The 16882-nt window shown below is 44.6% G+C and overlaps 1 protein-coding gene and 1 non-coding gene across 8 annotated transcripts in view; both read left to right on the forward strand.

The window, feature by feature from the left end:
• Positions 1-16882, forward strand: part of HMGXB4 (HMG-box containing 4) — a 64871-nt gene that overhangs the window by 15534 nt on the left and 32455 nt on the right. For 2 of the 7 annotated variants that reach the window (XM_054470544.2, XM_054470547.2), the window contains exons 1-3: positions 10932-11064; positions 15857-15955; positions 16611-16759. In XM_054470544.2, coding sequence (XP_054326519.1) covers positions 15925-15955; positions 16611-16759 — 180 coding nt within the window. In that variant the 5' untranslated portion in view covers positions 10932-11064; positions 15857-15924. Of the gene's footprint in view, positions 1-10931; positions 11065-11453; positions 11563-15856; positions 15956-16610; positions 16760-16882 lie in introns of those variants that run through there. The other 5 variants (XM_054470548.2, XM_054470550.2, XM_063662996.1 and 2 more) reach the window with 4 other exon arrangements.
• LOC129023755 (U7 small nuclear RNA) lies at positions 3258-3319 on the forward strand. Its single transcript, XR_008496903.1, has one exon. It is a non-coding gene; the product is annotated as a U7 small nuclear RNA (small nuclear RNA).

Here is a 16882-nt window from a genome sequence, read left to right on the forward strand (position 1 = left end):
GGCCTCCCAAAGTGTTGGGATTACAGGTGTGAGCCACCGCTCCCGGCCATATTTTCTAAAAGTTCTCTGTCTTGCTAGGGGGTGGCTGGCTAGAAAGAGCGTGCTTCTGTTGGGCCTTGTGTGCCCCTGTTGGCTCTTCCACATTGCCTACTCCTCCAGCACCCCATCTGGTATATATCAGGCAAAAAGAAACCCCAGGGAACTTCTTCAGGTCCTCAAGTCCCCAGTTGTTCTGCCTTCTTCTCCCCACCTTGCAGTATCTTCTTGCATTTGTTTTGTAAGTAAAATCCAAGGTGTTTAGTTGTACTTAGCAAGGATAAGAAGAAGCACATCCACGCCATCTTCCTGGAACCAGATGACTTCTTGAGTCCCTTTTACATCTTTTGTGTCCCTGCTCGGCACACTTAATCTTCCCTCCACATTCTTAAACATATGGAATATAGTTATAATGACTGTGTTTATTGTCCTTGTCTTCTAATTCTGTCATCTGTGTCTTTTCTGGGTCTGTCTATATGGATTGATTTTCCTCCCCATTGTGGGTCACATTTTCCTGCTTTTTTTCCATGCCTGGTGATTTTTTTATTGAATGCCAGGTATTGTGAATTTTACCTTGTTTGGGCACTGGATGTTTGTATTCCTATAGACTGTCTTGAGCTTTGTTCTGTGACACAGTGAAGATACTTAAAAACAGTTTGATCCTTTCAAGGTTTGTTTCTAAGCCTTGTTGGATGGATCAGAGAGGTCTTTACTCTAGGGCTAATTTCCCTCACTCCCGAGTGCACCACCAGATGTCCATCCTGGCTGATGGGAACACAGATGGTTCCAGCACTCCATGAGCTACAGAGATTGTTCCTTCCAGTCCTTCAGGTGGCCTTCTCCAGGCTTGGGTGCTGTCTTTGCATGCATTAGCTGATCACTATTTGCTGAAGATGCAAGAGGGACTCTCACAAGAGCTGGAACTGTCTCTCTCCAATTAGCACTCTCCTCTTCCATGCTCTGCATGTGAATGCCAGACACTTTGGCCTCCCCAAACTCCCCACTCCATCTCCTCAACTCAGAGATATCATGGGGCTCCAAAGAGGTCAATAAACTGTTCTGGAAACTCTCCAGGCGTTAAGCCAAGGCAGCCATAGGGCTCACTTTGTTTGTCTCCCTGTCTCGGAGGTCACTCCCTTGTGCTGCCCGATGCGTAATGTCTGAAAACCATTTTTAGACTTTTTTTTTTGCTGGTTTGTTTGTTTGTTTTCATTATCCCAGGCAGCAGGGGAAATCTGGTCCCTGTTACTCCAACTTAGCTAGAAGCAAAGTCTCCCAAAGACATAATTTTAAGTGAGCAAAACAAGTTGTTAACAAAATCATGTGTCACTTAACAACAGGGATACAGTCTGAGAAATGCATCATTAGGTGATTTCATTGTTATGCAATCACCAGAGAATGCACTTACACAAACCTAGATGGGATAGTCTATCACAGACCCAGGCTACATGGCATGACCTATTGCTCCTAGGCTACAAATGTCTATAGCATGTAACTGCTCTGAATACTGTAGGCAATTGTAATACAATGGTATTCGTGTTACAATGGTATTGTATCTAAACGTATCTAAACATGGAAAAGGTACAATAAAAATACAGTATAAAAGGTTGCAAAATGGTACACCCGTATAGGGCACTGTGTTAGCCAGTTCCTTCATTGCTACAAAGAAATACCTGAGGCTGGGTAATGTGTAAGGAAAGGAGGTTTAATTGGCTTATGGTTCTGCAGGCTTTACAGGAAGCATGCTGCTGGCATCTGCTTCTGGTGCGGCCTCAGGAAGTAAACAATCAATCATGGCAGAAGGCAATGGCGAGAGCAGAAGCAATGGGCAGGGGAGGTCGGGCCTTTTTTTTTTTTTTTTGGAGATGGAGTCTCTGGCTCTGTCGCCCAGGCTGGAGTGCAGTGGCGCAATCACAGCTCACTGTAGTCTACACCTCCCAGGTTCAAGCGATTCTCCTGCCACCTTCCCAAGTAGCTGGGACTACAGGTGCTCGCTGCCACACCTGGCTAACTTTTCATATTTTAGTAGAGACAGGGTTTCACCATGTTGCCCAGGCTGGTCTCGAACTCCTGAGCTCAGGCAATCCACCCACCTTGGCCTCCCAAAGTGCTAGGATTACAGGCATGAGCCACTGCACCCGGCTGGTCCCAGACTTCTAAACAACCAGATCGCTAGTGAACCAGCTGAACAAAAACTCACTTATCATCAAGGGGATGGTGCTAAACCACTCATGAAGGGTCCCCCCATGATCCAATCACTTCCCACCGGGCCCCATCCAATGCTGGGGATTACATTGCAACATGAGATCTGGAGGTGACAAACATCCAAACCATATCAGGCACTTTCCATGAATGGAGCCTGCAGGACTGGAAGTTGCTCTGGGTGAGTGGGTGAATGAGTGGTAAATGAATGTGAAGGCCTAGGGCATTACTATACACTAATGTAGACTTTGTAAACACTATACACTTAGGCTATGCTAAATTTATTTTTATAATTTTCTTTTCTTTTTTTTTTTTTTTTTTTTGAGGCAGAGTCTTGTTCTGTTGCCCAGGCTGGAGTGCAGTGGCACGATCTTGGCTCACTGCAACCTCTGCCTCCCAGATTCAAGTGATTCTCCTGCCTCGGCCTCCCGAGTAGCTGGGATCACAGGCACCTACCACCATGCCTGTCTAATTTTTGTATTTTTAGTAGAAACAGGATTTCACCATGTTGACCAGGCTGGTCTCGAACTCCTGACCTCAGGTAATCTACCCACCTCAGCCTCCCCCAAGTACTGGGATTACAAGCGTGAGCCACTGCACCTGGCCTTTAATTTTCTTTCTTTAATAATAAATTAACTTTGCTACTGTAACTTTTTTACTTTATAAACTTTTTAATTTTTTTTAACTTCTTGACTCTTACCAATATTTTGTACTACATGTAATTAAATATGGGCTACACTGCTTCTCCTGCAAATAGGTGATCAGAACATGGACAGGAAGGACACACCAATTTCTGTTCCTCTGAGAAGGGTGCTGGGGATAGATCTGGGGCCTAAACTGTGTTCATGTGTTTTCTTAACTAAAACAATTGTTTTTAAAAAAAAGAATCTGAAGTCATTATAGTGGAATAATGTTAATATGTATTCATTCTGGGAGGTGGGTACATGGATGTTTGTACTTTGAAATATCTTTGAATTTTTAAATATTATTCTGTGAAAAGAAGGGAAAGACAAAATGGAGAATGTTACTGCTATTTTAGAATTTGTCTAGCAGGTTTTCCGGTCTTCACCAGAAAACCCCTAGAAAGAAAAAGAAAAGAAAAAAAATATTTTAATGGAGACAGTCACCATGAGATACAAATGCACAGATGGGAGGGAGAGGCAGCAGTTCTGGAGGAGAAGGTAGGGGCTGGCCCAAGTCCTTCCAGGTTAAGTACAAACCCTCAGCATGTTCCCAACCTTCCCTGAGAACTCTCAGGAACTGACGCCACATACCAGAAAATGCCACTGCTTGTCATTCCAAAGACACAAGGCAGTACTGACCCTCCTTACCTCCTTTCACCCAGTTTCTCCCAACAGGAATGTCCTCCCATCCTACCCCACCACACTCCAACCCACAGACAAGGACCAGCTCAAAGGCTCCCTCTTCCCTGAAGCTGCATGTACTAGTTCATTTGCATTGTATAAAGGAATACCTGAGACTGGGTAATTTATAAATAAGAGGGGTTTACTTGGCTCACAGTTCTGCAGGCTGTACATGAAGCATAGTGTCGGCATCTGCTTCTACTGACGGCCTAGGAAACTTACGATCATGGCAGAAGGGGAGTCAACATGTCACATGCAGAGAGCAGGAGCAAGAGAGAGAGGAGGAAGTTCCAGGCTCTTTTAAACAAGCAGATCTTACATGAACTCACAGAGCAAGAACTCATTCATGATGCATATCTAGAGAGAGAACTCACTCATTACACGAGCACAGCACCAAGCCATTCATGAGGGATCTGCCCCCCATGACCCAAACACAACCTTGAAGGTCACATTTCAACATGAGATTTGGAGGGGACAAGACATCCAAACCATATCACCATATCAACTGGGAGGTCCTCTTGGTTCCAAATGACAGAGGAGCAAACTGGCCAGCTTACACAAAGGGGAGTGGGGGAGATGCTTGGCTCACGTGACATAACACGGAAGGGGCAGGGCCAGGGACCTCAGGGATGACTTGATCCAGGCACCAAGCATCTCTGAGCCTCTCTCTGTGTCTTTCTGATTTTCACAGTCTCTCCCCACATGGCTTGGGGCAGCCCCAGTGTCCTCATAATCCTCACCACTTGAGAACTACAAAGGGCCTTTTGCCTCCTTCTGAAGTTTTCAAATACCTAGAGGAAAGCGCAAGTGGATGTATTATGATTACCTTGGCTGGAGTTCTCTGCCCGCTCCTGTAGCCTGGGCAGTGGCCTTTTCTGCTACAGACAATGGGGGATGGACTGGGCAAACCAAACCCATTGCCAATACAACGCCTATAACTTTCTTTTTTTGTTGTTTTTTGAGACGGAGTCTTGCTCTGTCACCCAGGCTAGAGTTCAGTGGTGCGATCTTGGCTCACTGCAAGCTCCGCCTCCTGGGTTCATGCCATTCTCCTGCCTCAGCCTCCCGAGTAGCTGGGACTACAGGCACCTGCCACCACATCCGGCTAATTTTTTTGTATTTTTAGTACAGACGGGGTTTCACCATGTTAGCCAGGATGGTCTCGATCTCCTGACCTCGTGATCCACCTGCCTCAGCCTCCCAAAGTGCTGGGATTACAGGCATGAGCCACTGCACCCGGCCTACAACTCCTATAACTTTCCAAAACAATTCTCATCTGCCTCCTCTGAGTCCCAAGAAAAGTTTTTTGTCCCACTCTTCATTCAATGACATCTAATCAAAAGGATTCATTGAAAACTGTATTTACCATGTGCCCAGAGGGACAAAGATGACTTAGAAACAGGCCCTGTCCTTGAGGAACAGGAGAACAAGGTGTGTAAAAGGATTGTTGCAATGCAATATGGGAAATGCAGTAATAGATACATGTTACTAGGTGTGTGGGAAAATAAGATGACTTGGAGAGGGGGCATTCAAATTAGATTCTTTTCGTGGCTTTATCTAATCTTTTTTAAACAGTTTTATTGAGGTATAATTGATACTCAAGGAAGTGCACATATTTAATGTGTAAAACTTGATGACTGGGTCATATGCAAATACCCATGATACCATCATCAAAATCAAGGTAATAGACACATCCACCACCTCCCAAAGTTTCCATGTGTCCTTTTGTTTTTGTTTTTGGTGTTTTGGTTTGGCTCGGTTTTGGTGGTTAAAAAAACACTTAACATGGTAGTTTTGGCCAGGTGCGGTGGCTCATTCCTGTAATTCCAGGACTTCGGGAAGCCAAGGCGGGTGGATCACCTGAGGTCAGGAGTTAGAGACCAGCCTGGCCAACATGGTGAAACCCCGACTCTATTAAAAATACAAAAATTAGCCAGGTGTGGTGGTGTGTGCCTGTAATCCCAGCTACTTGGGAGGCTAAGGCAGGACAATCACTTGAACCCAGGAGGTGGAGGCTGCAGTAAGCCGAGATCGTGTCACTGCAGTCCAGCCTAGGCAGCCGAGAGAGACTCTGTCTCAAAAACAAACAAACAAACAAACAACACTTAACATGAGATCTACCCTCTTATATTTTGAAGTTCACAATACTGTATTGCTAACTGTTGTATAGCTAGTCTCTAGAACGTATGCATCTTGCATAACCTAAACTTTATACCCACTGGACAACAACTTTCCATTTCCCCATGCTCCAGCTCCTGGCAACTATTGAATTCTCTGTCTCTATGAGCTTGACTATTACAGAGACCTCATAGAAGCAGGATCATGCAATATTTTTCCTTCTGTGATAGGCTTGTTTCACTTCGAATAATGTCCTTCCATGTGGTCACAGATGGCAGGATTTCCCTCTTTTTAAGACTGAGTAATATCCCACTGTACGTACATGCCACATTTATCTATTTATCTGTCAGTATCAATTTAGATCTTGAAGAATAAATAGGAGCTTTCTAGCTGCATGTTGCTACCTAGATGCATGAGCTGGCAAAAGTGGTGGAGTGTGGGGGATCCATTAGAGACAAGAAAATGTGGCCGGGCGTGGTGGCTCACGCCTGTAATCCCAGCACTTTGGGAGGCCAAGGCGGGTGGATCATGAGGTCAAGAGTTCGAGACCAGCCTGATCAACATGGAGAAACCCCGTCTCTACTAAAAATACAAAAATTAGCTGGGCATGGTGGTACACGCCTGTAATCCCAGCTCAGGAGGCTGAGGCAGGCGGATCACCTGAGATCAGGAGTTCGAGACCAGCTGGCCAACATGGTGAAACCCCGTTTCTACTAAAAACACAAAAATTAGCTGGGTGTGGTGGCACATACCTGTAATCCCAGCTACTCGGGAGGCTGAGGCAGGAGAATCACTTGAATCTGGGAGGCAGAGGTTGCAGTGAGCCAAGATCATGCCACTGCACTCCAGCCTGGGTGGCAAGAGCAAAACTCTGTCTCAAAAAAAAAAAAGAAGTCATTAGCTGAAGTATAAGCTCATGTTAGCAGTGCTTTATCCTGATGGCAATGGCAGATGGACTTGGAAGTGGGGAGGGGGCCCTGAAGATAAAAATCAATTAGGAAGCTATTGTAATAGCCCAATGAGAGATGGCCCATCTATTGGGGCACATCTTTCTTTTACATTTGTACCATAGTAATTATGGGCTTGGACTTGTTTTACATTGCCCACAAAACACACATACACACAGAAGATAATAAGTTGCTCAAAAGCAGGAAAACAAGTATCATTGCTTCACCATAGGGGACATTTATTATTTGTCTTCCCAGAATAGATCCCCTTTCTTTTGTAGAAGGACTAATGTCCTATTGCAACTTTGTGGTGTGCCAGGAACTATCACAATACTGAATGATCACATGACCCCATCCCAGCCAACTGGAGTTCTTCTCTTGGATTTTGTGCGCACACGTGTGTGTGTGTGTGTGTGTGTGTGTGTGTGTGTGTTGCTGATGTGGGAACATGCTCTTTCCTCTCCGGTCAGGAGACTATAAAGATGTAAGCCTGGGCTACCTGTGGCCATGATTCCAGGCCCCTAGGGACTGCCAGCCTGAGAGAACAGAGTTAAGAGGGAAGGATTTGAATCCCCGGACCCAGCTGTCCAGAGGGCCTGCTTCTCTCTGGCTCTGAGTAGTTTTTGTTTTGTTTTGTTTTTTACATGAGTTACATATTTTCTACTGGTCTCTTTATTTTTTTATTTTGCAATTTAGGGCATACACACAGACTGAGAATCTGTGGTATGTCCCTCTGCCTGTCTCTTAAGGTAGTTTTAATTAGGTCCTGTCACTTCTAGCAAAAGGCCCTGGCCTAATGTATGTACCCAGGATGGCATCCTCCCATCAGACCTAAGACAAAGACACTGCTCAAAACACATCTGGAAAGAGAAGAGCACAGAAAAATGGTCTGAAGAAGGAGATGCCCAAACCAAGCACAATTTGACAGGCCCCACCTGTTGCTGCCAGGCACCAGGCAGTTTTCCTTAGATCAGGTGGACCAGAGAACAGCCCCACACTTAGGGAGTGCCCCCTCTTCACATATGCTAGATGCCATCCTCACTTGCCATGGGAAAAGGCATTCTTATTCACAAACCCCACCATGACTACGCCTGCCCAGAGGGTCCTCCTTTCTGTCTTTCCAAGTTTCAAAAATGCAAGAGAACTGTGAAAGATACTCAACAAAGAATACTTTTCCATCAAGGTACAGAGGAAGCACTTGAATCCATTCAAGGAACTATGATCTCCTGGCTCCCACCACCAATCCACTTCTGGCTGAGCTAGCTCCGGTGTGCACCTCAACAGAGAAGCCTCCCTGATCACTATTTTAAAGAACAAGCTGTTCCTACCCACATCCCCTGCTGGTACTCTCGTAGCCAACCTGGCATTATTTTCTCCAACCTCTGATTATCACTGAATGTAGTATTCATATCTTAATTTTGTGTACCCCAACCCAACCGGAATATAAGCTCCTGGGGGCCAAGGACTCTCAATTCTGTTCACTGTTCTGTTCCCAACACCTAAGACAGTGCCTGCCACATGCTGTGTTTTCAATAAATATCTGTTTAATAAATGGACGTGCAATGATCCAAGACTGGGAGCAAGTTAATAGCATTTTGTGATTGAGAGAGTAGGCTGAGGAGAGATCTGACTTCAGGTCTCCAGGAGCTTAAAATGAGCAAGAACTTGATATGCTCCATCTTCAGGTGGACTAAAAGAAGAAATGGGACCAATAGGACTCATAAGGCTTTTAGATCCAAGCTAGTGGTACAGTGTGGGGACAGCTACTGTTTTTGCCTACCTAACATGCACTCACCCTTCTGACAGCAACCCTTGATTTTCTTTGTGTCTACCCCAACCTATTTTTGGAGGTAAGCAGATGACCTAATTTAACCAATCAGCAGCAGCAGCAGACCCCACACCTTTGCTCAAAGTGATTCTTTTTGTCTGGACACACGATCTAATTCAGGCAATAAGAATCAATCCCATGACTTTTGCCAAAGCAAAAGGGAAAAAGAAACTCCTTCCAGGGCCAGGCATGGTGGCTCACACCTGTAATCCCAGCACTCTGGGAGGCCAAGGCAGGTGGATTGCTTGAGTCCAGAAGCTTGAGACCAGCCTGGGCAACATGGTAAAAAAAAAAAAAAAAAGAAAAAAACCATCTCTACAAAAAATACAAAAATTACCTGGGCATGGTGGCATGCACCTGTGGTCCCAGCTACTTGGGGGGCTGAGGTGGGAGGATTGCTTGAACCCAGGAGGTCGAGGCTGCAGTGAGCTGTGATTGTGCCACTGCACTCCAGCCTGGGTGACAGAGCAAGACCCTGTCTCAAAACAAACAAACACAACCTCCTTCCACAGGGACACTGCTAGCAGGAAAGATGATGAAGCTTGGAGCTGCTGGAGTCATCATCTGAATCTGAGAATAAAGCTAACAGAGAATAAAGCTAACAGAGCTAATGCTTCAGACACCACAGAGATGTCAAGGGACCAGCTTGAGTTACCGCCCTGGAAGTGAGCATGTCTGCAGGTACTGGAAATTTCAATCATGTGAGCCAATAAATTCCCCTCTTCTGGGGAACCACATGGAAATGGGTTTCTGTCAAAACTGAAATCATCCTGACCAATGGATTTAGGGCTCTGAAGAACAAAAAGGAAATACATCATTAGGGCTCTTAAATGTCTCAAAGGGAAGCCTAACGTCAGGCAGGGTGTCCCAGAAATGCAATCTAACACCTTTTGGTGAAACTCATTGCCCGTCTTTTTGGTGAGTAGGATGGGAGCTGCGGAGAAAAAGGCCATGCTACTTTTATTAAGTATTTGCAGTTACATTTTGCAAATGATTTCAGCAACTTTATCTCAGGTGTTTTCACATCTCAGCATCTCACAGTTGTAAGAAACAGAATCAATCTTCTACTCAGTGCAGAGGGGGAGAGAGCATGATATAGCAAAAAGAGCACTGAATCAGAGTCTAACAATCTGGCTTTTCATCTTTATCTGATCACTGATTAGCAGTGTGGTCTCAGACAAATCACCTTGCTTCTATTGGTCTCATGACTACCTCGTTTCAAGCACTCACCCAACTCTGCAATGGAAAATCCACTAGGACAGAGGTTCTTAATTTTTGATGGGGCCTGGGCCCCAGGAAAACACACATTGCACACATTATTTTACGTTGCATGGGGTTCACAACTCTAGAAGCCAATCTACATCTCTAACCTCTCTGCTTTACAGTAACACCAACTTCTGCTTGAGCGCTCCTCCAGTGAGAGGGAGCTCACTACTCACAAGGAAGCCCATTGTACTATTGAACTTATTAGAAAAATAAGTTCTTCTTCATATATATATATATATAGAGAGAGAGAGAGAGAGAGAGAGAGAGATGGAGTCTCGCTCTGTCCCCCAGGCTGGAGTGGAGTGGCACGATATTGGCTCACTGCAACCTCCGCCTCCCGGGTTCAAACGATTCTCCTGCCTCAGCCTCCCGGGTAGCTGGGATTTACAGGCACGCGCCACCACGCTTGGCTAATTTTTTGTATTTTTAGTAGAGACGGTGTTTCACCATATTGGCCAGGCTGGTCTCAAACTCCTGACCTCAGGTGATGCGCCCACCTCAGCCTCCCAAAGTGCTTGGATTACAGGCATGAGCTACTGCCCCTGGCATTCTTCTTCATATTAAACCAAGTTCTATACACTGTAATTTCTACTCTGGTCCAAGTTCTCCACGGCAAATCAGAAAAATTGTGTTCTCGCCTGTAAATGACATCTCTTCCTCTCTCTCTGAAGACTGTTTCTGACTAAAAAGTGTAGATGATTCGCCATGCAAATTATTTTACTGTACATTGTTACAAAGATAAGTTCTTCCACCTCACCCCTAATACGCCAAATGTTCAAATGTAGATGCTGAAGTCCAAATAAGCACACTGCTATTAATCTGCATAGATCTAGGTTTTGCAAAGAGGAGAATTGCTGTATAAAAATATCTTGAAAGAAACAGCATAGTATTTTGGGGAAAGCACTGCATTCAGAATCAGAAGACTTGGAGTTAATACTCGGTCTCATATTCCAACTACCTGTGTATCCTTGGGCACGTCACTTAACTTCTCTCAGCCTGGTTCTCTTCTGCAAAATGCGACAGGAATACAGTGAGGATTAAGTGAAATAATGTTTGTAAGCTTCTAGCGCAAGGCTGGGACATAGCAAATCCTCAATAAATAAATGCCAGCTCCCGCGCTCAGCAGGCTCCGAGTTTTATTCGATGCGCTCGGCGCTCTTGGTCGAGCGGGATTCCCCCTCCGGAGCCCGAGTCTGCGCTCTGGGCTCGACTGAAGCTCCCTGGCCGCTCGCGCTTTTCTCTCCTTCTCCAAGATGGCGGCGATCGGCGGCGCTAAGGCGGGATCCGGGCGAGCCGAGTGAAGGTAGCGGCGAGCGGAGACCCCAGGAGACCGGGCTGGGCCCCCACCCTGAGGCGGTAGCAGCCCCGCCCCGCCGCCACCCGCCGCCCTGGGCCCGCGACATCACCTCTGGGGTGCCCCAGGCCCTTCGCGGCCTAGCGCAGGGGCCGAGCCGGGGACTGGAGTAGCGGCCGCAGCCGCCCCCAGGAAGGGGCTGGAGCGGGCAGAAGGAGGAGGGCGGGCGGGAGCTGTTCAAACGGGGAAGGCGGGAAAGCTGCGGGGCCGGGAGGGGGCGTGCGGCCGCCCCGGGGGCCTGCGGACCCGGGCCGCCCCTCCCCCTGCCTGGGCCGTCTCCGCCCTCGGGGGCGCAGTGAGGCCGCCGGAGACGCGGGAACCCGGGTCCAGGTCGAGCTGTGCGGCTCGGAACCCGCGATGCGGTGGTCCCTCGGGCTGTCAGGGGGAAAGGGCTCGTGGCCGTGGCCGCGGCCACGGGAGGGCTGGGGTAGCGGCTGGCAGGAGAAGGTACGAGGAGCTTTTTTCTTTTCCTCTTCACAGAGCTTTGTTGAACTAGCTGTTGCCGCAAAACTGCCGGGAGAATCTCACTGGTTTGCCGTGGGGACCACAAAAATGGTGGTCCTGGGGGCTGTTTGTGTAAATCACCTGGTATTTTGTGTATTCCTTGCGTGCAACCCGGCTTGGCCGTGCCTTCGTGGTGGGCGCCTTCTCTATGCAGGCCCATTTTCCCTCCACCAACTACTACTTGTAGATTCACTTTATAGCGTACAAAAGCGGAGAAACATCTCTGTCCCCTCTTTCTGAGGGTAAGCTGGTGGCTGATTATATTTCCTCCTAATAGAACAAAGTAAAAAACTGAATCCCAAATAAAGCCTGTTGATTGGACAAGGCTTGTCAAAATTTCGATTGCTGGTCTGATGGAATGTGTGTTGTCAGCCAATCTGTGCGGTGGTCGTGGTTCCGCTTAATTGCACTGCAATGAGAGGATTCAATCCCCGTCCCAGACTGTCGGGATCTCTGCAGCTTCCAGAGCTGGCAGGGGCTGGGAGTGCTGCCTAGGTAGGTCCCTGGAGAAGGGAGTGGCAAGAGGATTCGGAGTCACTGTGTTCGGAGATTGGAAGAAACCTGGACGAAGATGAGAAGGCATCACTTGCCTGTATCGTAGAAGTAACAAGAAAATTTCAGAAATTGGCAACCGGCGGATGTGCATCTTCCTTTACCTGCACTGACTGGCATTTTGTGCTCTTGAAAGGAGTGTTGGAAGAAGAGAATGCAGAATCTTGGACATGGCTCTCATCCTGGAACAGACCTGGAGTTCAGAATTTCTCTTACTGTCCGTGTGACGGGGCTCACTTTGTTTCCTTTTTTTCGATACTCATTTACATTATGGGGTGAAGAAGCTTGTTGATTGCAGGAGCTCAAGTTACCTCAAAAAAAGTCTGAAACCTTTTTTTTAAGTATAATTTGAAGTTTCAAAATGACAAAGTACTATATTTGAGGATTTTTTTCCTCCTGATTACTTTGGTCATCCCAAAGGCCTATGCCTGACCATAACTTGTATACTTATCTACAAGGGAAAGAGCAACTCTGCCGCCTCCTTTTTCGTATTTTGAAGAAATCAAGTCCCCGAAGAGCTATTTAACAATTTGTGCATTTCATAAGTATACATTTTTATGGTACCAGGTTTTTTACTTGTATCAACAGTATGAAATAATAAACTTTTGCTTATGTTGTCATATCTTAGCACACTGAGACAAAATTATTCCTGCCTCTTGGAGTTGACAACATTGAATTTTATAAACTCCCAAATTATTGAATTGAGAATGGGTTTTAACACCTGTTTCACATTTGCCAACATTTAATGTAATTATGACCTCCCTTTTCTAATGTGAAAATCAAACCTAATTTTCATTTTCATTAATCCTCACAGTCTATTCTCTACCCCTGAACTCTGAATTTTCACAGATCGTATTCAAGGCCTGGAAGGAATATCAGGGGTTCATCTGATCTTATATAAATGTTGCCTGAACTCTGCCTTTCTTTCACACTTGCTTGAGATTTATCTGGTATCTTTCTTCTATGAGTCAGCAATCAAAACTAAACCCTGAGCTGCAATAATATCCTGATTTTAAAGAACGTAGAAATTCAAGGCCCATCGGTCTGCCCAAGCTGTGGGTGATACAGTCCGTTGTGTTTAATTTTAGTTTTTCAAGCTCTTGGCTGCCCTAGTTCTTTAGTGAATTGGACTTGTCTTCAGGCCTCATTCTTTCTTTTTTCTTCAGGTTATTTAATCCAGTAATTTATAAAATGCTCTTCAGTGTTTTTAAGAAAATTTAAACAGTGGCAGACCTAATCTAATATGTAATGCTAACACCACATTTTCTGTGTTGGCCTGTGCCTCTGAGAAGCAGTTCCTAATTTTCTGTTCCCTCTCACAATTTTTTAATCCACTAGTTTTTTAAAGCAGCCAGTAACGAGACCACGATACAGTCATCTTTCTTTCTTTCTGTCTTCAGAGGTACTTATTTCTGTTCTGTTAGGTTGCCCAACTCTGTTTTATGTTGATTTTGATGTTACCAAAGGGAAGGCCTGTTTATAAGTCTCAGGACCAGCCTTTGCTTACATTTACAAGTGCATTTTGTTGTTGACAAAACATTGATGACTGTATTTATGACATTGAATATTTAAGTTTTTTGCCATTATTTCTGAAATATTGTTTGCCAAAATTCATGCACAGAAAGTGTTTAATTTGAGGTCTCCATTGGTTCTTGGCATTATCAGCCTATGAAAATCTATATAATCTATATATTTTTCTTATAAACTCAGTATTTTAGTGCCATTGAGAGGATATGCTGTTTTCAAATAAATGGATATAATTCCCTGTATTTCCCTTCTACCTGCACCCCTTTTGGAGTCAGCACCACTTGGGTGGAAAGGGGAGGACAGTAGTTTCCACTGAGAAAGTTTCATCCTTAAATGCTGGAACATGAAAAACTGGCTACATTATGTATCTTGCCTCCTCACATTTTTATCTGAGGCCTGACCTTATGTCCCCTTCGTTTCCTATGAAAAGGCCCTTCGAACAGGCAGTTCTCCAGTTGATCTTTAAAACAATCTAGTTAATATAGTTTCGTTACTCTAGCTTCTCTTACTTTGACCAAATCCATTCTTTATTTCACTTCTCAGAGAAATGAAGAAATGCTTTTTTATGTTTCTTTTCTTAATCTAATCATTCTTGGTAATGCTTCATTTTCCTATTTAGGCCTACCTGTATGTACATTGTATTTTATCTGATTGTGCAAATAAGTCTTTTTTTTTAATGTAACTCTTATGAAAGTCTCCCTTGTTAATCAAATTCATCTTTTCTTTCACAAAAGTTCCATGCTTCAGTATTGTCCACAGCTACCTGAAGGAATTAGTAATGCGTCATTTAAGTGTCCTTCAGTATTTCTAAATACCCTTATAATAATGAAGGTAAAATTAAATTTAAATAAATGATCAATTAGATTAACTTTGTAAGCATCTGACTTAATTGGATAACATTTCCGAAATATTTAATATGTAATTTTAAAATTCCTGAAGGACTTGTGACATTGCTTGTTCTTAAAACATTTAAAGAACTTTACCTTGGCTGGGTGCAGTGGCTCACACCTGTAATCCCAGCACTTTGGGAGGCCGAGGTGGGTGGATCACGAGGTCAAGAGTTCAAGACCAGCCTGGCCAAGATGGCGAAACCCCGTCTCTACTAAAAATACAAAAATTAGCCGGGCTTGGTGGCAGGCGCCTGTAATCTCAGCTACTCGGGAGGCTGAGGCAGGAGAATCGCTTGAACCCAGGAGGCGGAGGTTGCAGTGAGCCAATATCGTGCCACTGCACACCAGCCTGGGCAATAGAGCAAGACTCTGTCTCAAAAAAAAAAAAAAAAAAAACCTTTTACCTTACAGTGCATTTTATAGCATTGTCATCTTCAAAGTCAAAATGGACATATAAACTCAAATGCCAAAAAAGGTTGTAAAAATTCAATAAAAAATACAATATCTGGAACATTTAAATTATAGCAATTCTTATTAGTGAAGATCTTAATAATCATAAAAGTTTTGTGACCAGTGGACAAATGATAAATGTCTCCCTATTTTCACCTAGCCTTTAAGAAAGCCTTGGTGGTGGTGACAGCTATCATATGGTCAACTGATGTAAGGAGTGTACCTGCTTTTACAGTTACATAAATTTGAACAAATTCATGTCGCCCCCCCCCCAAAAAATGCAAAAGACATTGTGCTCTAAAGATATTTAACATCCCTATACAGTTAATCATTTCTGTTTAAATTACAATGCAATAGATGTTACCGCGTCACCAATCCAGTTGGTAGGATTTTATGGTCTTCAAATGTTTGATGTGATCTGTCTTCTCTGCATCTTGCTTTACCTGTGTATGTTGTAACCATGATTGAACCTATCCCTCTAACTTAATGTTGGTTTCTACCCTGTCTCAGTGTCGTCAGTCCTGTTGGCATTTCAGAAATTCTCATTAATTTTGAAAATATTTTTTGTATTGGAGGTATTTTATATACTTCCCCAAATGACAACTTTAATTCATGACTGAAATCTAATTAAGCCTAGTGTACTTCCTGCAGTATCAACCCCACTGTATTTACAAAGAGAATGAGGAGGTGACAAGACACTCCTTTATTTCTTGCTGCCCTTCCAGTCGGCCCTTGGATCACTACGCATTTCCATCTGGAAGGTTGCTTCTCCTCAGTGATTTCGCATTACAGGAGGGTTTTCCTTCTTTGTTTCTCAGACCTGGTCCTGTAGACGGGAAGGAGCCTGGACACAGTGACACATTCTCAAAGGCCCTGCAGGACCACCATGGCTTATGATGACTCCGTGAAGAAAGAAGGTATGACCCCATAATCTGAGAAGCATTCCAAAGGGGGTATCCTCTTCAATCCTTGCAGCCCATGGATATAGAGACCAGGACTGGGCACCACAGCCTGGACTCCCAAGTGATGGTCCAGAGCACTATTATGACACTCAGCCTCCACGCCATCCCCAGACTGGGCCCATGGAAACGAAAACCAGGACAGGGGTTCCAACACGAGTCTGAAATATGAGTCTCTTAGTTTATTGGGGTGATCCCCTGCAGCACTCTTAGTCCTTGCCAGCTCCAGTGTGCAGGAGTCTGGGGATAGGAATCACATCCTGGACTCCCACAGAGAGCAGCACAGCACATGAATCCTTATTCTTTTCAGCCTTTCGTCTGCAAGTCTGTGTCCACCTACCAAATCACAACTCAGAAACCATATCTGAGGTTGCACATGGGGCCTTTGCATAGCATGGAAACATTGTTTCTTCAGCTTTGATTCTTGTATTTGCAGCCAGGTCATCAAGAAATAATTCTGTTCCCCTGGGTCTAGCCCTGTATTTCAGTGGACTTGATTGAAACATTGTTTTAATTTGGAAATAGAGGAACTGTTGCAATACATGCATGACGATTTGGTCATTACTTACTTGACTTTCTCATTTCCTTTCCCAAATAAACCTGTGCTTCTCAGATTGTTTTGATGGTGATCATACCTTTGAGGACATAGGACTTGCAGCTGGCCGAAGCCAACGAGAGAAAAAACGTTCTTACAAAGATTTTTTAAGGGAAGAGGAAGAAATTGCTGCTCAGGTCAGGAATTCTTCCAAGAAGAAGTTGAAGGTAAGTCCTGAAAATTTAAATTAGGAAAGTCTTAAACTACTCATTTTTTTTTGGTGATGCAGAGTTTTTTGTTTGTTTGTTTTGTTTTGTTTTGTTTTGTTTTGTTTTTGTGCTCTCATGGCC

This window comes from Pongo pygmaeus, chromosome 23, assembly GCF_028885625.2.
Source record: "Pongo pygmaeus isolate AG05252 chromosome 23, NHGRI_mPonPyg2-v2.0_pri, whole genome shotgun sequence".
In the NCBI taxonomy this organism is placed as follows: domain Eukaryota; kingdom Metazoa; phylum Chordata; class Mammalia; order Primates; family Hominidae; genus Pongo; species Pongo pygmaeus.